At 52.5% G+C, this 19,113-nt stretch overlaps 6 protein-coding genes across 6 annotated transcripts; 3 read left to right on the plus strand and 3 right to left on the minus strand.

Moving 5' to 3' along the window:
* Positions 1–3,487: 3,487 nt before the first annotated feature.
* TRIREDRAFT_64922 (uncharacterized protein) lies at positions 3,488–3,902 on the plus strand (the record flags this gene model as incomplete). The annotated part of the gene is made up of 2 exons (XM_006966920.1): positions 3,488–3,728; positions 3,802–3,902. Coding segments are annotated over 2 exons (342 nt in total), but the record flags the coding sequence as incomplete, so codon positions are not given.
* Positions 3,903–4,383: 481 nt separating this feature from the next.
* Positions 4,384–5,313, minus strand: TRIREDRAFT_65171 (uncharacterized protein; the record flags this gene model as incomplete). Its single annotated transcript, XM_006967018.1, has 1 exon — positions 4,384–5,313. The coding sequence occupies one exon, from the start codon at positions 5,311–5,313 to the stop codon at positions 4,384–4,386; it is 930 nt and encodes a 309-aa protein (XP_006967080.1).
* A 1,364-nt stretch (positions 5,314–6,677) lies between these two features.
* TRIREDRAFT_64951 (uncharacterized protein) lies at positions 6,678–7,723 on the plus strand (the record flags this gene model as incomplete). Its single annotated transcript, XM_006966921.1, has 3 exons — positions 6,678–6,967; positions 7,054–7,331; positions 7,374–7,723. The coding sequence occupies 3 exons, from the start codon at positions 6,678–6,680 to the stop codon at positions 7,721–7,723; spliced, it is 918 nt and encodes a 305-aa protein (XP_006966983.1).
* Positions 7,724–7,846: 123 nt separating this feature from the next.
* On the minus strand, positions 7,847–9,048 carry TRIREDRAFT_109282 (uncharacterized protein; the record flags this gene model as incomplete). The annotated part of the gene is made up of 3 exons (XM_006967019.1): positions 7,847–8,578; positions 8,645–8,936; positions 9,005–9,048. The coding sequence occupies 3 exons, from the start codon at positions 9,046–9,048 to the stop codon at positions 7,847–7,849; spliced, it is 1,068 nt and encodes a 355-aa protein (XP_006967081.1).
* Positions 9,049–9,738: 690 nt separating this feature from the next.
* TRIREDRAFT_64916 (uncharacterized protein) lies at positions 9,739–11,873 on the minus strand (the record flags this gene model as incomplete). The annotated part of the gene is made up of 3 exons (XM_006967020.1): positions 9,739–10,331; positions 10,396–11,023; positions 11,115–11,873. The coding sequence occupies 3 exons, from the start codon at positions 11,871–11,873 to the stop codon at positions 9,739–9,741; spliced, it is 1,980 nt and encodes a 659-aa protein (XP_006967082.1).
* Positions 11,874–12,957: 1,084 nt separating this feature from the next.
* On the plus strand, positions 12,958–16,181 carry TRIREDRAFT_109284 (uncharacterized protein; the record flags this gene model as incomplete). Its single annotated transcript, XM_006966922.1, has 8 exons — positions 12,958–13,148; positions 13,180–13,237; positions 13,267–13,488; positions 13,779–13,806; positions 13,918–14,069; positions 14,332–14,600; positions 14,908–15,190; positions 15,303–16,181. 8 exons carry the CDS (start codon positions 12,958–12,960, stop codon positions 16,179–16,181), a joined length of 2,082 nt encoding a protein of 693 aa, XP_006966984.1.
* Positions 16,182–19,113: the final 2,932 nt, after the last annotated feature.

Here is a 19,113-nt window from a genome sequence, read left to right on the forward strand (position 1 = left end):
GTCAATGCCATTCGTCCATCGACTTTTGCCATGCCCAGGTCAAAGCGGAAGGGTCGGGCGTGGCTTGCGTTAGGAGCAGCCTCAGCCCTCGACCTGGACCCGGCCTGAACCTGGCCTGAGATGTCAGCTACCCTGCCAGCTGGTTTTTTTTTTTGGGGACCCGTTGACGTGGATTTCAGGGTTCGGGAAGGGCTGGACTTGTGAATGGGATTTGACTTGAAGCGGCTCGATCGGAACAGGGCGCCGCGATCCAGGATATCGGGCATGGCCATTGCTTGTCTTGCCTTTGCAGGGTCCCGCCGTGATGGAGGGGGCTTCTCTCTGCTGGGATGAAGAGAAACGTGCCCTTTTCCTTGGCTTCTCCCTCGTCGAGTCAGAGGTAGAAACTTTGCAAAGAGTCAGTGCGGAGACAGAGGAGTGATGCCCGACTCCCTTTCGCATCATTCGTTTTTCAGCATTGCCTCCTTGATACGTGTCACTGCTCCCCTCCCTTCATCAGACCAGCCATGTGGATTCGTGGACAAGCTCAACAGCAAGCCACAAATCCTAGAGCCATCCAACCATCTTCAGCCAGGAGAATGACAAACAGCCAAGAACCACGAAGAGCTCCAGCTGCTATTATCCACAGCCACCACTAGTCCCTCGAAGCTCGAAACCCACTCCATGGCCCCTCCCGCGTGCATCCGGGCTCTCACATGATTCTCCCTTGTTCAGGGCAACAAGAGCTCCAGTCAGCCCAAGTCGTTTCAGAGCTTAATCTGCGCCCAGCTTCAGCTTGAGCTTCAGCTGTTCTGTTGCCTCGGAATACTTGCCATCGAAAGCAGTTTCTCTAGCTCAAGACATGCCCTGTAACACACTCTTTCCTCCGAGGCCGGCGTTGAGCCCTGCTTCTCTCTCTCTGTGTGCGTGTTGAAGAGCTTCCCGATCGAGGAATCTGATCAACCAGCCGGGATGCAGATCAAGGCAAAGACCCAAACGGCAAATGATCAACAGTGACCTGTCTGTTTTTCAGCATCTCCCCGCTCCGGCTATACATGCTTGTTATCATGGTTCAAGTGATCAAGTCCTGGTTCGGTTACCATCCGTGCTGCGAACCCTCTGCTGTCTTAGATTTGGTCGATTGGGTGGGTGAACAGAGAGGGCTTTTGTCTCAAGTCGGCTGTTTGCGTCCTCGGCATCTACGAGTTTGCCGACTCAAGGCGCCATGGCCATTGAATACATGGGCAATGCGTATGAAAGATTTACGCGTGAAAAGAGTGTGCGAATGACTGCGTTGTGAGACAAGCACATAGCTTCTACTAATACTACTACTACTACTACTACTCCTAAAGGTCGTCGTAGTCATTGGCATCTTCACGTAATTTGTCACTACATGTGATGCCTGATTTGCGACAGACAGGAGAAGGCTTGTTTCAATATCCTCTCCCGCCCTCCATCTCACGACGCCTTCACCGCACTTACACTACAACCCGTGCCGGTGTGCCCGCGTCCCGGCTGATGCGGGAAGCAAACGGCTGACAAGTATTCCCGCTCGCAGGGTGGCATGACTGACTGAATGCCCTGCCCTGGTTGAAACAACACGCAAGCTTGTTCTTCTTTTCCTATCAGTGAGTGGCTGCCGGATCACGCCCGCTTACGAGTCGTGCATGAGGGCACAGCGCTGAAGGAATCCCCAGCGCAAGAGAGGTCGAGAACCAGTCAAGTCTTGCTCGGGCTTCCAGAGGGCGAGAGACCCCGGTCGGATCGCTGCGTCACGCGTATCGAGGTCCATCTATACGCGCTCTCGCCTCATTCTCGCGACAATGTCGACAGATGGTGAATGACCATCTTTTGTAGCAATCTTGTATCCTCCAGGCCCTCTGGAAGACACCGCTGAGGGTGTGGTGGCTTATCATCGAAAGCGGCAGCCCCCGTTTGCCTTTTGTTCGCTTTCTTTCTTCTACTATCGTCTCCTCTCGATCCTCCCGTCATATGTCCAGGGATCAGGCCAAATGCCGCTGTGGCCAGAACGGCTCCGGCACTTGGAGCGTCACATTGTGCATGCAGCTTTTTTTTTTCTCTCTCTCTTCTCTCAGGGAGTCGAGCATACCCTTGTCTAGTGGACTGGAGCCCTCTTCTTCAGGTTGGGCACTGGTTCGATGAGTGACTGGATTGATTATAATCCCTGACCAGAGAGCCAATGGCGGCGATGCAAACGACACGAACCCGATCTCTCTGCCAGATTATGATCAAGAAAGAGGAAAAAAAAACTTCTCTGTTGTCTTCTTCTTCGTCCTTCCATCCACTCCTCGTCACCCTTTTCTCGTTCGTTTGTAGACCCAGCTTGTCCTTTCTGGGCGAGCCATGCAATGCAGTCTTCCCCCCTCTTCCCCTTACAAATTGAACACGGAGGGCAGCCTGACGCGCGAAACCACCAGCAATGTGTCAAAACTATGTGCGTGCCTTGATGGCTTGTGATGCTAGTCAAGGGGCACAGGAACGTGAATCGACGCAATGGGAATGGAGGCAACAAGCCATGCCCCCCCAGCTCTGCAAAGTTTTGCGCCTTTGTTGAAGAATACGAGGCTCCCCTCCATGTAAAAGTGAAGAAATCTTGGTAACAAGCATAACAACAAAGAAAGCCACGGGGCGAAGAGTCATCACACCTCATCACATACAGGGACTCACAAGCCAAACCAGTAGGTACTTGACTCTACTCGGCGGCTACAAGGGCCCTCGGTTTAGTCCCAGGTGAAGAGGGTAGCATGACTGGCAGCCACGTATTCAAGCTTCACGCCCCAGCTCCCGGCAATCGACTCAGGCAAGACCCACCATCCCTTTTCTTCTCTGCTTGATGAGACAGGTCGAGACACGCCATGTCTGGATCGACGTCAGGCAAGAGAGGGAAAGTCGGGCGTCTTGCCGAGCCCTTTGTCGTGCATCTGCCGGGAAGCACCTTTTTGGCGCCTATTTTTGCTTGCTTTTTTTGTGATGAGGGAGCTTGAGTATAAGTCGATAGCTGCCCCCCCCCTCTTGACGTCCCGCCTCTCCCTCTCTCTTTGTTCGTCTTACACTGTTAATACTCTGCGCGATCTACCCAACTGGTTGCTTTTTCTTTGAATAAACAAAGTGCTTCACCTTGAGACTTCTTCCTTGTCGACTCCTCTCTATCTTACTCTGCTATCCCTCCCTGCTGGTTGCGTGACAAGGGTCTCCAAGTGGGCGTGAAGCAGCATCGACATATCGATATACACGGCTGCTCGAGAACCTACAAAGAGCCGCTCGAGACCTGCCACTTCAGCATACAATGCGCCGGAGCTCGTCCTCGTCATCCATCAGTTCACAGTGGTCCACCGCAAGCGAAGACACTGAGCTCGGCCAGCTCACCTCCATCGTCCCGGTTGCCTCCAGCACAACCGCCGCAACAACAATCACCTCGGCAACAACTACCACAACAAGTTCGACCAGCAACTCTTCCATCATCTCATCATCTGCCTCGGTAGCAGCAACATCAAACAGTAACAGTAACAACAACAACATGCCTGAACGCCGCCCCTCGATGCTCGACTACGATGAGCGCAGCCGCCAGGGAAGCACATGCTCTGTTCGCAGCTGCGGCGGCATGAGCGCCGATGCGACGCGGGAGCTGTGGAAGACGATGCTGGAGCTCCAGGAGCGATACGGCTGCTACACTTCGGCCAGGATGGACATGGCTGTTGGGGCCGGCGACATGGCCCTGTCTCTTATGCGTAAGCTGGAACTGCCGGGACCAGACGGTTGCGTCGGAACAGAGAACTAATGAGAGCTGACTTGAACTACCAGCGAATCCATTCATTCTGGACACCCTAAACGACTCTGTCGTCGATTTGCCCGATGAGGGCTGGGAGATGCTCAATCGCTGCCTTCAACAGCCCAGGCTTTAGCAAAGGTCGACCGACACCCACACGACAGTCATCACTTCGACTGTGATGACCTCATCTGGATTGATTGTAACGCGGTAGATGAGGACGACACGATGGGTATTGTTTTCTCAACAAGCAGGAGTTTGGGACCATGACAAAATGTCGGGGCAAAGCACTTGGGTTTTCTTCAATTCATCCTTCTCACAATCATGTCTCTTTTTCTTTTTTCTTTTTTCCGTTCTTCCATTATTTCTCACGATACCCTGTCCTCATTTACATGGAATTATTTTGAGCAAGAAAGATCCAGGCCCATTGCCAGCATACTTCAAGTACATAATGCAACCACAAGTACAAATTCAGCACAATATATCATCGATATCATTACTGAGCCGTTCAAACAGAGAATCAGGCGACATGTTTTCATGCCATGTTACAGTGCATGCAACGATGCCACCTTGACATAGAGCAATATCATGCCGTCGGCTCATCGCGTGCCCGTCCATCACAGCGTTTCATCCAGCAGCGCATGCGTTACATTGCCCATGGCCCTCGTCTGGATCTTCATGCTCTCCAGCACCCTCGCCTTGACCTTGTCGTCCTCGATATCCATTCCTACCATCAAGCCATGTGTCGATTTGAACTCGTAGGCCTTTAAGATCCCCCACATTCGGTGAATCTCGTCTGCGCTCAGGGGGATGTAGTTTGGAATGCTCCACAAGAAGGAAAACGAGTTCATGCCAGGCGGCTTCTCCCTCTTCTCTCCTAAGGCATCGACGTCCCACTTGCCCAAGCCCGCGGGAGTCGTCATCAGAGTATCTGCAGTAAAGAGCCTCCCGTCAAACAGAAGGACCAAGGATCCGGGGAAGTGCCCTCCCAGCTTGACGGCCTTGACTCCAGGCACAATCTCCGACTCGATCTCGGTGAGGGGCTTTCGGTGGGCGGAGGGCGTCGTCGTCCAGCACAAGTCTTCGGCGGAGAGGTACACAGGACATCGAAACGCCCTCGCCCACTGGATGTGCGTGCTGTAAAAGTGCGGATGGCTGATAACAATTGCCTTGAGCCCCCCAAGCTGTTTGATCCTGTCAATCGTCTCGTCGTCGACAAGCGTGATGCAGTCCCAGAGGATGTTGCCGTCGGGAGTCCGGATCAAGATGGCTCGCTGCCCAATGGCGAACCGCGGCTCTGTGCGAATGAAAACGACACGCTCGTCATGCTGATATGACATGAATTCATTTCGATGTCCCGTGGCGCGGATGTCGGCCAGTGTAGTGAAGGATTGTCCTGACGGCGGCACGTACTGACGAGGATCGTCACAGATGGGACATGTCTTGAGGGCGGAACGATCGGCAGTCGGGAATTGAGTGCCGCAGGTGTTGCAGATCAGCCAGGACGAAGAGACGTTGTCGTCGTAGGGCTCGGGAGTGAAGTCCATGATGCCGAAGGTGCTGGTGGCGATGCCTTGGGGGGGTGAATGAAGATGGTGGATTTGCCGTTATTGTTATAGATGTGACTTTATAGGACGGCGCGGGGTTGAAGATTGGGGTCGCCAGGCTTCAGTCGACAAGTACAGTAGGCGATGACTTCGGATCCACGGGGACTTCTGTAATGGTGAGGCTGTATTGATTTGCAGCTTGACAGTAGAATTCGAGTTTCGAAGAGTTGGATAGTGGAAAGCCTGTAGGTAAGGCTCAAACGGAGCAACTGAAGCCGCCGTATTACTCTAAAGGCCCGCTTCTCTACTCATTATACTAGCTGTCTAGAGCTGTTGAAGGCATCAGACCAAATATCCATCGATGATCCTCGCCGTCAATTGCTTCGACTACACGATATAAAACACCTCACGTGCTTGAGCCTGCCATGACATCATGAGCAACGCCAAACGTCATGGCCAAACCAGAGCCCGGAGAGATGTCAAAAGGGTGCAGATCCAGACAATCGTCAGCATCAACTTCAGTTATTTCCCACCCATCTATAGATAGAATGCCGAAATGGCCGAAAAGGACAATTTTTTCTTAGTCCCGAGGTCACGGCTTATCAATGCGCTGATGATGGTGTACAACCTCTTAACCTACCTAGGTTTGAAGAGAACGACACCGCATCCGCCATGAAAAGATGAGAAACGGCCATCTTGGCTGAGAGACAAGTAAGCTTGCTCTTCTCGACATCACCATTTTCTCAGACGGACGAGTTTGTGGATATAGTTGCATCACTGTTAATAAAGAATTCGTGTCACCATGTCTATCAAGAACTGTGAATTCCAGGAGCAGTTCCTCAGATACGTGAGGTCTTTCGTCCGTATCTCCGTCTAACGCGTAATTGGGCAAGCTCAGGTAGAGTTGGGTACTCCCATATCAGGTCTATGATCTTGACGGTCTTGTAGATGGATGCAATCAGCCCTTCTGTATGGCCCTGAAAGCTAAGCGGCATATTCGTAGTTGATGACCAAACTTCGACCGAAGTAATCCAGAACGAATAGTGATTGGAAATATAGACTGTTCGTCCGTGGACGAATCTCTGTAATTTCAACCGTGCAGACGTACGAATCCCACAACGCTACGGACCATTCGTCCGTGACCCGTGCGACGGTTCCAAACATTCGGAGGAATTCACGTAGAACAGTTTACGAGCGTCTTCAAATTCTGCATCCAAGAATGACATGTCCACAAGATGCTATGCATGCCAAGAGGATAAAACGCCTTCCTCCCTCGCCTCTCGTCTCTTATCACACCTCTCAGGTTGACACGAACCACGCTCCATCCAGACTCAACCCAACACAACGCAGCTCCTACTTACACAATGCCTCAAACAGTCTGGTTCATTACAGGCACAACATCAGGTATTGGCGCTGCCCTCGTCAACCACATTCTCTCCCGCGGCGACAAAGTCATCGCCTCAGGTAGAAACGTGCAAAAGAAACTCAACCACCTCAAGTCCCAGCCGAACGCCTTTCTACTGGAACTAGATGTGGCAGCAGAGAAACTCATCATCGAAGCTCAAGTGAAGAAGGCCTGGGAGGCGTTTGGGCATGTTGACGTCCTGATCAACAATGCGGGCATGTCCGCTCTGCGGACTGCAGAGGATGCCGAGTATGTTCCCTCCATACTTACCTTTCCATCTGGCATACAATTTGCACCAATATGAACTAATTCATCACCACTCTCACCATCATCAGCGACACCTTTGTCAACACAATCTTCCAAGTCAACCTCTTCGGCCACCTCCACATGTCGCAAGCCATCCTGCCCTACTTCCGCGCCCAAGGCCACGGCACAATCGCATTCACCTCGTCCGGCTGCGCCTGGGGCGCCCTCCCTTACCTGTCGCACTACTGCATGACAAAGGCAGCACTGAGTTCCTTTGCAGAGAGCGTTCACAAGGAGGTTTCCCACATGGGCATCAAATGCGTTGCTTTTGATCTTGGTGGCTTTCCAACTCGTCTGGCGCAACCTCGTGATGGGGATGACGCTGCTGGTGATTCGGCAGTAAACCCAGATGAGGTGTCGTTCCCTGAATCACCAGTTTCTGAGCCTTATGCAGAGACTTTTGGAGAGTATCTCAGCCTCTTCTTGCCGGACCCAAGCTGGACCATTCCAGGAGACCCCAACAAGGCGGCGTCTGCAATGGTGGACGTTATCCGGCGCCAGGGAGCGGCAGCGGGTCGTCCCTGGGCAGTTCGCGTGGTTCTGGGATCGGACTGCTTGACCTATGCGAGGAAGAGGCGACAAGAAGAGCTCAGGCTCCTGGAGAAGTGGCAGGATGTGAGCTCGAGCACTGATACGAGGGAATTCGCGTTGAAGCCCGAGTACGAGAAATACATTGTTGTTGCAGGACTAGAAGAATGAGTGCCTTGTTGCCTCTCTATATCTCGAGAATAAACAAATCTTTACGCATCTACTCTACTCAAAGTGCATCTACTCTACTCAAAGTAGACTACGTCACACATCTTACCAACAACAACAACTCCATCACTGTTCGCTCCCCTTGACGGCCGCCTCAATCTCCTCCGCAAAGCCCTTCTCCCACTCCTCCTCCGCAACCTCAGGAACCCACCCTAGCACCTCCCTCGACAAGTCCGCATTCGTAACCGACCTCGACGCAAAGCCCAGCTCCAGATACTGCTCGACTCCGCCCGGCGTGTCCTTTGCCAGCTCCGCCAGCCCAATCGGCCGCGCCTCCGCCTCCTTCAGCACGCCGGCCGCGAAACCAGCCTTGGCCAGGCCCTCGGAGGCCTGCCTCCACGTGTGGCGTCCGTGTCCACCAAAGTAGATGCCGCGTCGTCCGGAGGGCACAGTGGAGGCATTCGCAAAGAGCTTCTCCAGGAGCAGCTCGTACATCTTGCTCGTGTCGTCGATGTGGACGTGATCCCACACTCCCTTGCCCTCGCCAATGTACTCCGCATACCCCTTCTTGACAGCCCTTCTCGCCAAAAAGGGAATCTGGATAGAGCGCTTGTTGAAGGGTCCCTTGCCGGTGCCGTAGATGGTCGGGTGCATAAGGATGTACGTCGGCACGTTGAACTCTTCGCCTGCTTGGACGACGGTCACGTCGCATGTTCGCTGGGGGTATTTCTCGTGCTCTTCGCGCTTGAGCTCGTAGGCGTAGATGTCTTGCGTCTTGTCGTTGAATTCAAAGGGGGCGTCTTCTTCGGTGTAGATCTTGCTGACGGGACGGTTGCCAACGCTGGAAGTGCCGGATGTCTGTATTGTAGCCGCAGGTCAGCATACGCATTCTTTTTAGTGTCAAAGAGTCATTTTGTCACTTACATGGATGTACCAGACCGGACCGCCGGTAACCTTCTTCCTCTCTGCTAATCCCTCAATCAGCGCCCTGGCTGCCAGTGGTCGAAACGCGCTGGCCGAATTGATCACGATATCGTGCTCAGACGCCTCCTTCTTGAGGAGATCGACCTGGTCGAGGTTCTCGAACAAGACGGGCCTCATGCCCTGGGACTTGAAGTACTCTGCATGCTCGGGCTTTCGCACAAGCACGGTATACGTCAAGTTCTTGATGTCGGGATGGGTTGACTGGAGGAGGCGGGTGAGGACGGAGCCGCCACTGTTGTTTGTGTGTGAGCTCTCTGGTCTCTGCAGTATGTGAGGTCTCCAAGTTGGTGGTCAACGTACATGTATCCAGTAGCACCGGTAAGAAGAACCTTTGTCGGAGCCATTGTATGTTCTTTTTTTTTTCTTCTTCTTTCTTTTTTTGCGTGTTGATTGTGTATGTTGCTTGTAATAGCCGTCTAATGGATCTTGTTAAACTGCTGGCATGTCATTCATCTTCTCCAGGAGATTTGGCTCCCCTTATATATCAGAGCAACACCACACAACTCCCACCAAAACAACCATTTTCCAAGCCATTTTCCACGTAATGACTAATTCAACCCGACTCTTTTTCCCTCCCCTTTTCTCCATTCCTTTCCCATCAACAGTTTACACACTCCTTCTTCAGCCTTTTGGGCCGTCATCATCATCGTCCAACTTAAAGTGCGGCCATAGTTGCCTTTAGAAGCCTCCCGCGAGTGGAGCTTCTCTCCAGCCCAGCCATGGCTTTCGCCCGGGGTCCACCAACAAGCACAGAATGACATGATTTGTGTTTGCTTCAGCCAATCGAGTTTCGTCCTGGAGAGCCCTCTTGCTGAGTCATTGCATATGCGAGTGCGGGCAAAGTTGCTTCAGTTCAGCTCTTCAGCTTCTCGAAGGAGCATCCTGTTCCGAGAGAGAAAGTTGCTCGTTGGCAAAACTGATGAAGTCAACCACTTGGATACGACACTTTTAGATACGACTTATTATTATTAAGCTTGTATTGTTAGGTCATTCGAATCATTACAAATACAGAATAATGCTACATGGCTTGTACATCAACACGCTTCCCACATCTGATGCCCCATGGCAATGAGCCGGTTAAAGAGTTCATCACGCATCGTAATGGCCGTGAGGTGATACTCCTTTCCGTCCTTTGTCCGCACCACCAGTCCATCCACGACTTCTCGCCCCATGGCCCATCCCACAAGAATCTTGCTCTTCCATCCCAGCCCTCCGACCTTCCTCAGCTGGGCAATGTCTTCTATGGCAACGGTCCAGGCTGGATTGACATCCTCGATGTCCGAGGTCCAGCTCAACGCAGGGCTTGTAGCCGTTGCCGTGATGAACGCATGGCCCTTCTTGCCGCCGTATCGCGCAGGGAAGCAGACGGGGCCGGCCATGTAGTCATCGTCGGACCGTTTATCGACAGCGCCCAGGCGGTTGCGTGCATGGGTGGCACCAACGGCAGCCTTGGCCTTGTCGGCAGTGAGCGCCGTGTGGACGCCGCCCTTGGTGGTGCCCTTGAGCAGGTGGAGGATGCGGTGAGACCGCTTGGGCTTGCGCTGCTGGTTGTCATCGTCCTTGATCTCTGTTTGTGCATTGTGCAGATCGGGCTGCAGCGCCTCCCTCGCCTCGTGGTCCGAAACACCTATGGTCGAGTTAGTATATGCCATAGGTTACAAGGGTGAAGCAGCAGCGTAGGCGGAACTTACCTAGAGCATCAACCTGCTGGGCCGCCTCAGGGTCAACCTCTGGCGGCGGAGGCACGTCAGACGATGGAGGCGGAGGAATGGGCGTCTTATTCCGCTCGCCGATGCGTAGCAGGGTGATTGCCAGCTGGGCGTTTGTTGGGATGCCTCGCAGGATGGTGTTTCGCAGCTCGGTGAACTTCTCCCAGCGCGGGTATGTCCGGTTGATAAACTGCAGAGCGGGCGTGATGATGGGGTCGCCAAAGAGGACGAACCCGAAGCCGAAGCCGATGCCCTTGAGCAGCATGTACGAGGTCACGTAGAAGGATAGCAGCAAGGGGGGCACGAGACAGGCGGCCAGTGTCAATCTCGGCCTCTCGACAGGGAACGGCGGTGTCGGGCTGAGGGCATTGCCAAACCGCTCCCATGTGTCGACAAAGTCCGAGAGCATGTGCATCACAGGCCCGGTCTTGGTCCAGACCATGTTGGCGACGGGCGTCTTTGTCTTGTCGTGCACTGCATCCGTCGGCTTCCCGTCGGTGGCATCCTTGGCTTCGGCGATGTCGGTGGTGAGGTTGGTTGGATCAGGAGCCGTGTTGTCGTCGTGAGGATCCTGCTGAGGGTTTTTGCCGGCACTCGTGCTGATGATTACCTATTGAGATATTGGCAGTCAGTATCAATGAGTGGCACCTCGGTCTTATCTCAAGCAAATGGGGTGAAAGGGGTCGTACGCCTGTACATACTGATGCAATACTGTTGACAAAGCTGTGCGCCTCCTGCTCGACGCCCTCGCCCTCGTGCTTCTCGGGCGCACCCGTGACGGAGCTGTCAGAGGCAAGGACCCCAGCCGGCGGCTTCTGCGCGCCTCCCGTCTTCGAGTCGACAATCGACGGTGGCACCGGAGGAAAGCAAAAGGTCCTCGCCGGCGGATAGGCAATCAGCACCATGAAGAACACAATCACCGTGGGCACCACCAGGTCCAGCAGCCAGGCGAGGCTGTACACGGCCAGAAAGGACGCCGTTCTCTTGCTCTCCCGCCACGAACGGAGGCGGACAATGTGCTTCCACAGCGAAAAGAGAGACACAACGACTGTCATGTAGAAGCGCTCCAGCGTCGCCCGCAGCTTGTCCGGCGAAAAGACATCATCTTCCGCAACGTTCATGTCCAGGTCGGCCAGCGGCACGGTGTCGATGCTCCGAACCTCAAAGACCTGCTGGTTGAAGCGTCGAATCAAGGTCCAGAGCTCTTCGTTTCGCAGGCCGCCAACCACCGGCTGCGGAACGGACTGTGCCTTTTGGTTCCATCCAATGTTCTTCACCTCGACGTCGTCGTGCCCGAGTTGGCTGGCGCCTTTGCTCGCGGCCTGGTCGTCGGCCTGGATGCTTTCCTCTGCGAGGGCATGGCTTGCTGTTGGAACTTGCTCGTCATAGGCTTCGATTATCTCGGGCTCGCTGCCGGCTAACAGAGATGCCGGCTCGCTGCTCTGGTCGGTCGCTGCCATTGCGATTTAGAAAAGGCTGGCGAAATGAGAGGCTGTCACGAGTAACAAAAGCACAACACGATGTGATTCTGCGAAAGAAGAAATTGTCGACTCCTCCATTCCAAACAGCTCCCATCATCACTTACAGCGACCTATAGACCCAAATCGAACCGTGATCGTGATCCATATTCGTTCTACTGGGCCCTGAACTGGCCGCCTACGTCAGAGCTGTCTGGTTGAGGTCGAGAGCTGTTGACGTCAGCGACTCTGGTTTAGGTGAGAGCAGGAGGCGGAACTGGCGTTGATCAGCGAGATTTGCCTCTGAGGCTGGATACAAGGTGAGCAGGTACATAGTTTGAGCAGTTTGAGAGCAGTTACTAGTCTATCTTGCTACTATTTTGGAAGCAGACACTTGATTCTATGATGGAAAACAGGGCATGGTAGGCAGGCTTAGCCGGTGGGGAGCTGAATGTTAGCTTCACCGAGAACGGCGAGGGCTGAGCCTTGATGATGTCCGTAACCAAGTCAAAACAACAGACACCCTGGACAGTCGTAGTACTAGTATCAAGGCACGAGCCGCTATATGCCAATCGGCCACGCAATTGACTTTCGGTCAAGATTCATTCCGAGCGTATATATATATAGCGATAGTTCCCTGTAGAGTCCGACAGGAATTTTACCACTATTACTCCTCCCTCCTCATCCCGAGGGGGAAGCCGAGCTTCAACTTACACGTCCTTAGTAGGCACATGTACTCAGTGTAACCTACGAACGGCGGTACAGTCAGTTCATTCATTACCTAGGTACAAGTAGTCAATATGCAAATTCGCATGTCCAGAATCTGTACGGGCGATAATTCCATTGTAGTCCAAGTAATAGGCAATTTTCGTCAATTACTACCTTCTTACACCACAAGAATTGGTGCTCCATATCCGGCTGATGATTCTCTCTTGTGGTGAACATCTCGTCCTCTATCCTATGGCAGACGATACACGCATTCAGTGCTCTTTATCGGCCGACCTTGGTGGAATGAGGATAGGACCGCGACCGGGTAGCTTTGAGACCGAGGCATAACCACCGGAATGCTGGCTGGATTCCGTCGACAATGGCCTCAACGGCTGCGGATAATATTAGTACAGCAACCAATGCACATCACTGCAAAAGATCCATCACCACAATCCGAAGGGATGCGATTGGCCTATCAAGCACTCATCACGCGGTGCATGCAAAGGCAAAGACACGGCAAGGGTCGCCGTCGGCCTGCAGCAGACGGACAAGTCACCTCGCATATGTAAGGTATGCTTCCCTTGCGCTTCACAACCAACAGCACTTTGGGCCTCGCATCTGGCCGCGAGAGGCGCCTTGATGCCCGGTGTGCTAAGTATGTATGTATTACTACTCTTGGAGCCTCAAGGAGCCTTTCTTCCGCCTCTGGTGGTATGGAGTACCCTCCGGATGTATCCGTAGCCCAAGCCACGGATCTGGGCACCGATCGTTAACAGGGCTTAGTAGTGTTACGCTGCGTGGGTTGTTAGCTCGTGGTAGGGCTACAGCCATCAAGGAACATCTGCGACAACAGCACGGAGGATTTGGCATCTCCACGGACCCCCGATTGAATCTCATCTTGCGATCTCGGGTTAGTGTTTCTCGCGTAGCGATCGAGACGGTTCTATGGCCATCAGAGCCAGGAAGTCGGTTAAAGTAAGACAAGGCCAGAGCAGTAGCAGTACTAGTGCTAGTATCGTGACGGGCACCAGAGATCCGCGGTTAGGCAACGAGGGAGAGCGCGAGAGAGTGGGAGAAAACAACAAAATCTGAGGAGACAACAAGGTCACGAAGCGATAGGGGGCCAAGCCTTTCTTCTTCAGGAATAGCGACCCTAATTCTTGCATTAAGATGGGGGGATTTGCGCTGCGGGTATGCCAGGGTTTGTTCACCGTTGGGCTTAGAGTAGGTAAGATCGTGAAGAGGGCTGTGGCCTGGGCTCCGGGGTAAACGGTCCTTGAGACATTGTACGCGATGATGTTATGCTTCAATCATGAATCTATCTTTGATAGCAATGCAGCCATGCGTGTAGCTGCCCATGCTAGGCCTCTGAAGATCCTTCGCCCCCTCTTACACCGAGTCCTTAGGCGCAAAATATCATACACGGTGCAGCCATATACCACTACATCAAGTCGAGACATGCAAGACACGGGCACTCCCGAAAACAGCTCAGTGAGACAGAAAGGATGGAAGACAAGGAAAGAAACAAGATAGTATTATGATAGAGCATATTTCATGGAACTCACTAAGGTTGTCGACTGGTAGGTAACCTGGTTTCTGGTATCGTGGTGTTGTCGGGTCTCGCAAGAAGCAAATCCAGGTGTTGCCTCATACGGAATTTCCCACGTTCACCAGCTATCAACGTGTTATTTCCATGCTAGCAATAGAGCTAAACTGTGACTACACTGGTAAGCTGGTTTTGGCATGTTTGTAGTTTTTGGACGCCAGCCCAGGTCATGAGCATCACACCGCTGAACCGTACGGGGGAGCGAGGGACCAGAGATGGAGCCGTAAAATGAGCCCTACGGGGCAAAGAATGCTACTCAGTGGGGTGAAACATGAATCAAAAAGCCCTCTCTCGTGTGTAACCATCGACGTGATGCCCAGGATCCAGGACCTGGTGCTTGATATGCGAAGGCGGGAGCCACTTGCAGCATGGAGGCGCAACGAGGGTTCACCTGGTATCCGGAGTACAGAGATGTAGTATGTACAAGGAGTATCTGCAAGCAAAGACAAATCTTTTGCTGTATACTCCAGCCATAGGAGCTGTGGCTGGTGATGGTGATGGTGTCGGTACTCTGCAGAGATATGCTACGATGGCTCTGGTTCACAGCTTCCTCTCGTCTAGAATTCCAGTACGGCAACTCGTCACTTGCCCATTCCTTTTTTTCCCTTTTTTTTTCTTTCCTTTTCTTTTTTTCCTTTGAGCAAGGCCATATTATTCCAGTGGATCTCTCGTCGGTCGCCCACAGTTTGTCTAACTAGTTCATGTCAAGCCTTCTCCACAAAGCATCACGAAGCCGCTGAGACAACGCTCTCCGGAAGCTCAACCCTTTGCATCCGGCGCCATGAATTCAGCTTCAAATGGCCTTGGAACCGGTCTATTGACTTTTAGTCGTCATGAGCTGCATTTTTTTACATCACGGTTTCAGCCATGCGGTGCTGGCACCATTGAGAATGATTTCTCGACAAGGGGAGTACGCCTCCAGTCGAGTGGCTTCTCTCGACTCCTGGAGTACGCCCGCCGTCGAGAAACCCTCTTGATTCGAACTCAACATGGGCAGCGTAATGCTGTGAGACAGTCAAAAATTGCTTTAGAAGAGACGGCAGTTCAGGATGGATTTCGAGATTTGGAAAGAAGGAGGTTACTTTCAACAGACAGGGTTACCGTGACGAACAATGCAGTGGTCAAAGAACAAGTCAGAACTACACCCGTATTTCCCCTTCAGTAAATGCCCCCTGGTTCAGGCGCAATTTGCCGAGTATCTCAAGTCAACCCCGAACAAAAAGCACATCTCGCGGGAGGAAAAGTGGAAGCTGGTGGCATGGCTCGCCGACCCCAACGCCAGGCCTACGTGCCAGAAGGACTACAGTCGCCGCAACTACGCCCAGAAGACGTACAGATGGGACGAGAACACCCAGAAGCTCTTTGCCATACCGAAGAAGGACAAGACCGGGGATCGCATTGTCATCACGGAGGATGAAATCCTCAGGGTGGTGGAGAGTGTGCACACGGTAGACCATGGAGGGTGGGATGCAACCTGGGAAAGCGTCAGCAAGAAGTACTGCGGCATCGTCCGGTCCGACATCATCTTCCTCGTCAAGAGATGTGGCATGTGCATCATTGACCCCCGCAAGAGGGCAAAGGGGGTGCAGGCCGAGTCCCCTGGCTCTGCTGAGGCTTCGGCGTCTCCTGAGGCTTCTGCTACGGCTGCTTCTGTGGCCTCTGCTTTTGCTTCGGCTCCTGCTCTTAATCCTGATCCGTTGCTTCCAATGATGCCCCTGGCCTTCAGTATCGACTTCCGCGATTTCCTGCCTGAGGAGTATCCGTATGACGAGTATCCATATGTCGACAACGACGGCCAAAACGAGGGCAATGACGCGATTGCACTCTGGCAGGCGCCATCGTGGCAGCAGGAGGAGTGGCAGCAGGAGGAGTGGCTGCAAGACATTATGGCCATCGATCCCTCCCTGCTCGACATTACTTACGGAATCCTGATGGGCGAGCCTTCGGGTAGCAGCAGCAACAACAACGCTTACCCCGGCTACTATCTCCAACAGTAGCTTGTGGAAACACGACTCCACGCGCCGCCACCGATCGAACAGAGTTGGGCAACAAGTTGACATGGTGCTGTGGAGGAAGTCTAGGCGGATGCATCGTCAGTGTTTTTGGGGGGTGTTCAAGCTCCCAAGAGAGTCTTGATGGGTCATTGTCATCCCAGTTTAGCATTGTTGGGCTGCTTGGGGCGTGGGATAAAGGGATTTGGGCGTGGGATAAAGGGAAAATCCTTGGGCTTTCTTTTTTTCTTTTGTGTGTGTGTCTCTGTGTGTTTTCTGTCACTCGTTTTTTTGCAATTAGTTATGACTAGGATGACCAGATTGTTACCTCAATTGGATTGTTTTGTTTCTGATCTCCTCTTCCATGCGTCTTGACGATGGAGACTCTCCGCTGAAGACTGCTGCTGAAAAAGTTTGACAGTTTCCACTCAACACGTCGTCGTGGGTCTTGCTCCATGTCAACCCGACGCGTGAGCCCCCTGGCGGATTGTCTCTGCACGATCCGTGCTGTCAAACCTGCCAGGGAGGGTATCCATACTTATACCTTGATGGAGGTCTGAAGACATGAGAAGCAAGGGCCAGGGCCCCCATGATGATGGAGGAGTCTGGTGACCACACTCTCCAGGGGGTGGTGTCTGCGAGCAACTTGATCAGAGGCGTACGCGCGCAGACAATAAGATCCAAGGGCGGTATGTCAGAGTCTCCCCAAGGTAAATGTTGGGCAGGAGAGATAATAACAGGAATGTAGCATTCAACGACGGGAGTGGGCAAGGGGGAGGGGTGTATGACTGCCAAGCATGTCCAAGGGCTTCCAAAGCGGATGTTGAAGAGAAGGTTCAAGTTCCATGGGATCCTCTCCCGGGGGGAACGAGGCCCTTTATATCCCTCCATCCTCCTCACACAACCTCTCGGTTTCCCCCCTGAACCATGTGACTCAGGGGGGTTCGGGCTCACATCGCTCCGTGCCATGACACGTATCGTGCTGCAGGCTATGGACGCAATTGGCGAGGCTCGGAATAGTTACACAGACGCTTGCCCATGTGTAACTTGACATCTTACGAGAACTGGTCGTTTTCAGCCTATAAGGGCGGTTGGCCGGTCACCCCCTGAGTGACTCCTGGGACTGAGGCCTGGGAGAGAGACTGGGGACATCCTCCGGAAAGGACTAGCCTCGTGTTCCTGAGATAACGCCCTCCGGGTATGTTGAAGGCTGGGAATGCTGGCTTTGATATGTCATCAGAGCTGAGCGCACGGAGGTTGAGAGAGTGGCCGTGTTCGTTGTGTCGTATCGACGTGATGCAACCCTCGAGAGTCGCTTTTGGCAAGTGTAACATGATTGTGGCATTCCTTTGATTTCGATTGGTCTAGAACGCGTGATTGATACGTTTACAGCTGAACAGTATCCTGGAGCCAGCTTATCTTTAGGGATCGCAATCTCCTCATTTTGTGGCAATTGGGAATGCTGAAGGATGTAAGCTACTCAGATCATTCAGGCTGTAGTATCTTTCTACAGCTGTGGCCTGACCCTTGTTTGTCTCTGCCATATGACAGCCGGTCAGGGGTACGGATTACTCCAATATTGACCAGGGATCGGGGACGGTAAGTCCACAGGAGTGGAATGTGGGAGGCGTTTCCGTACAGAAGAATACAGACCATTGAAGCTACCTGGAGACCTGTTGAAAGTCCCAGTTATCTATGTGGTTAGGAATTTGAAATGTCAGTTACTGTTAATGAACCGACGGACCGTTGTGGCATACATAAGGTAGAAGATGTTTATGAATAAAGACCGAGATTGTGGAAAGCTCGTCCCTTGCCTGCGCAGAGCACATGACCAGCATTCCCCAAAATCTGCCAAGAAAGAACTTTACTCCTAATGGCATATCTTGCAGGGTCTGTGTACTTAGAGCCGCTTCTTCTTCAAGGAGACTCCTCCTTAGGAAGACAGAGAGCAGCATCTGTAGCCGTTGTAGACCTTGATTGCTCGCGGCAGTAGCTCTGTTATGAATTGGCAAATAACCTATCAGAATCAATCGATCCATGCCGACTTCATTGATACGAGGGCATGTAATGACGGAGTATGATGGTCATCACGATAATTACAAGGGAGGCGAAGAGGCTGCAGTACTTGACGCTATCAGATTGATAAAGAGAACCGACTGCAGCTATGATATATATCAAACAAGGATTATATCACACACTAGTCTTCATTTGCAAATATTAGACTACCAGAAACATAATATCAATGTATTCCAATAGCCTTTCTGCAGCGAGACCCCGTTAAACGCAGATACGCTTTCGTTCGCGGTATTTGCTCGGACTTGAGCCCCTGAGACTACAATCAGGGCAATCAGTACGAGGTGTGAGTTCCGACAGGGAAGATACATCAAGTGGTAGACGATAATAAGAGGAGTAGTAAAATGCCAGGAAAGTAATTGAGTATTGATTCTTGAAGACTAAACATATTCGTGGCTCAAGTCAGCCTCCTCTCATTCCGACCAGAGCGTGTCCGCTCTGCAGCCCATCGTGCCAACTGGCATGTGCCAACCACATGTTCCCTTACTCCAAGTAGAGTACAGAGTAATAGCCGAGAAATTCACGTCGAGGTCGACAGTCGTCGGCTCCTTTTCATAACTGGGCAACAGTGCCAACCCCAACAGCGCAGCATCCGGCACTCAATGCTTCGCAAATCTCGCAATAGCATGTTACATGATGCTCGTAACATGAAGATCAACGCATGCAGCTGACCTCTTATAGAACGTATACGGGATGTCACTTCTGTGCATAGTCGAAAAGACTGAGAGTTCCCACGAATGCACTTCCGTCCCATGATGCCACTTGAACTGAAGCAGGCTTTTATGAGCAGTGGCAAATTACATGGCAAATTACATATCATTGGTCAGTATCACACAATCGAGATAAGTTGCAAACGGTTGGAAGC

Source organism: Trichoderma reesei, assembly GCF_000167675.1.
Source record: "Trichoderma reesei QM6a unplaced genomic scaffold TRIREscaffold_15, whole genome shotgun sequence".
NCBI classification, from domain to species: domain Eukaryota; kingdom Fungi; phylum Ascomycota; class Sordariomycetes; order Hypocreales; family Hypocreaceae; genus Trichoderma; species Trichoderma reesei.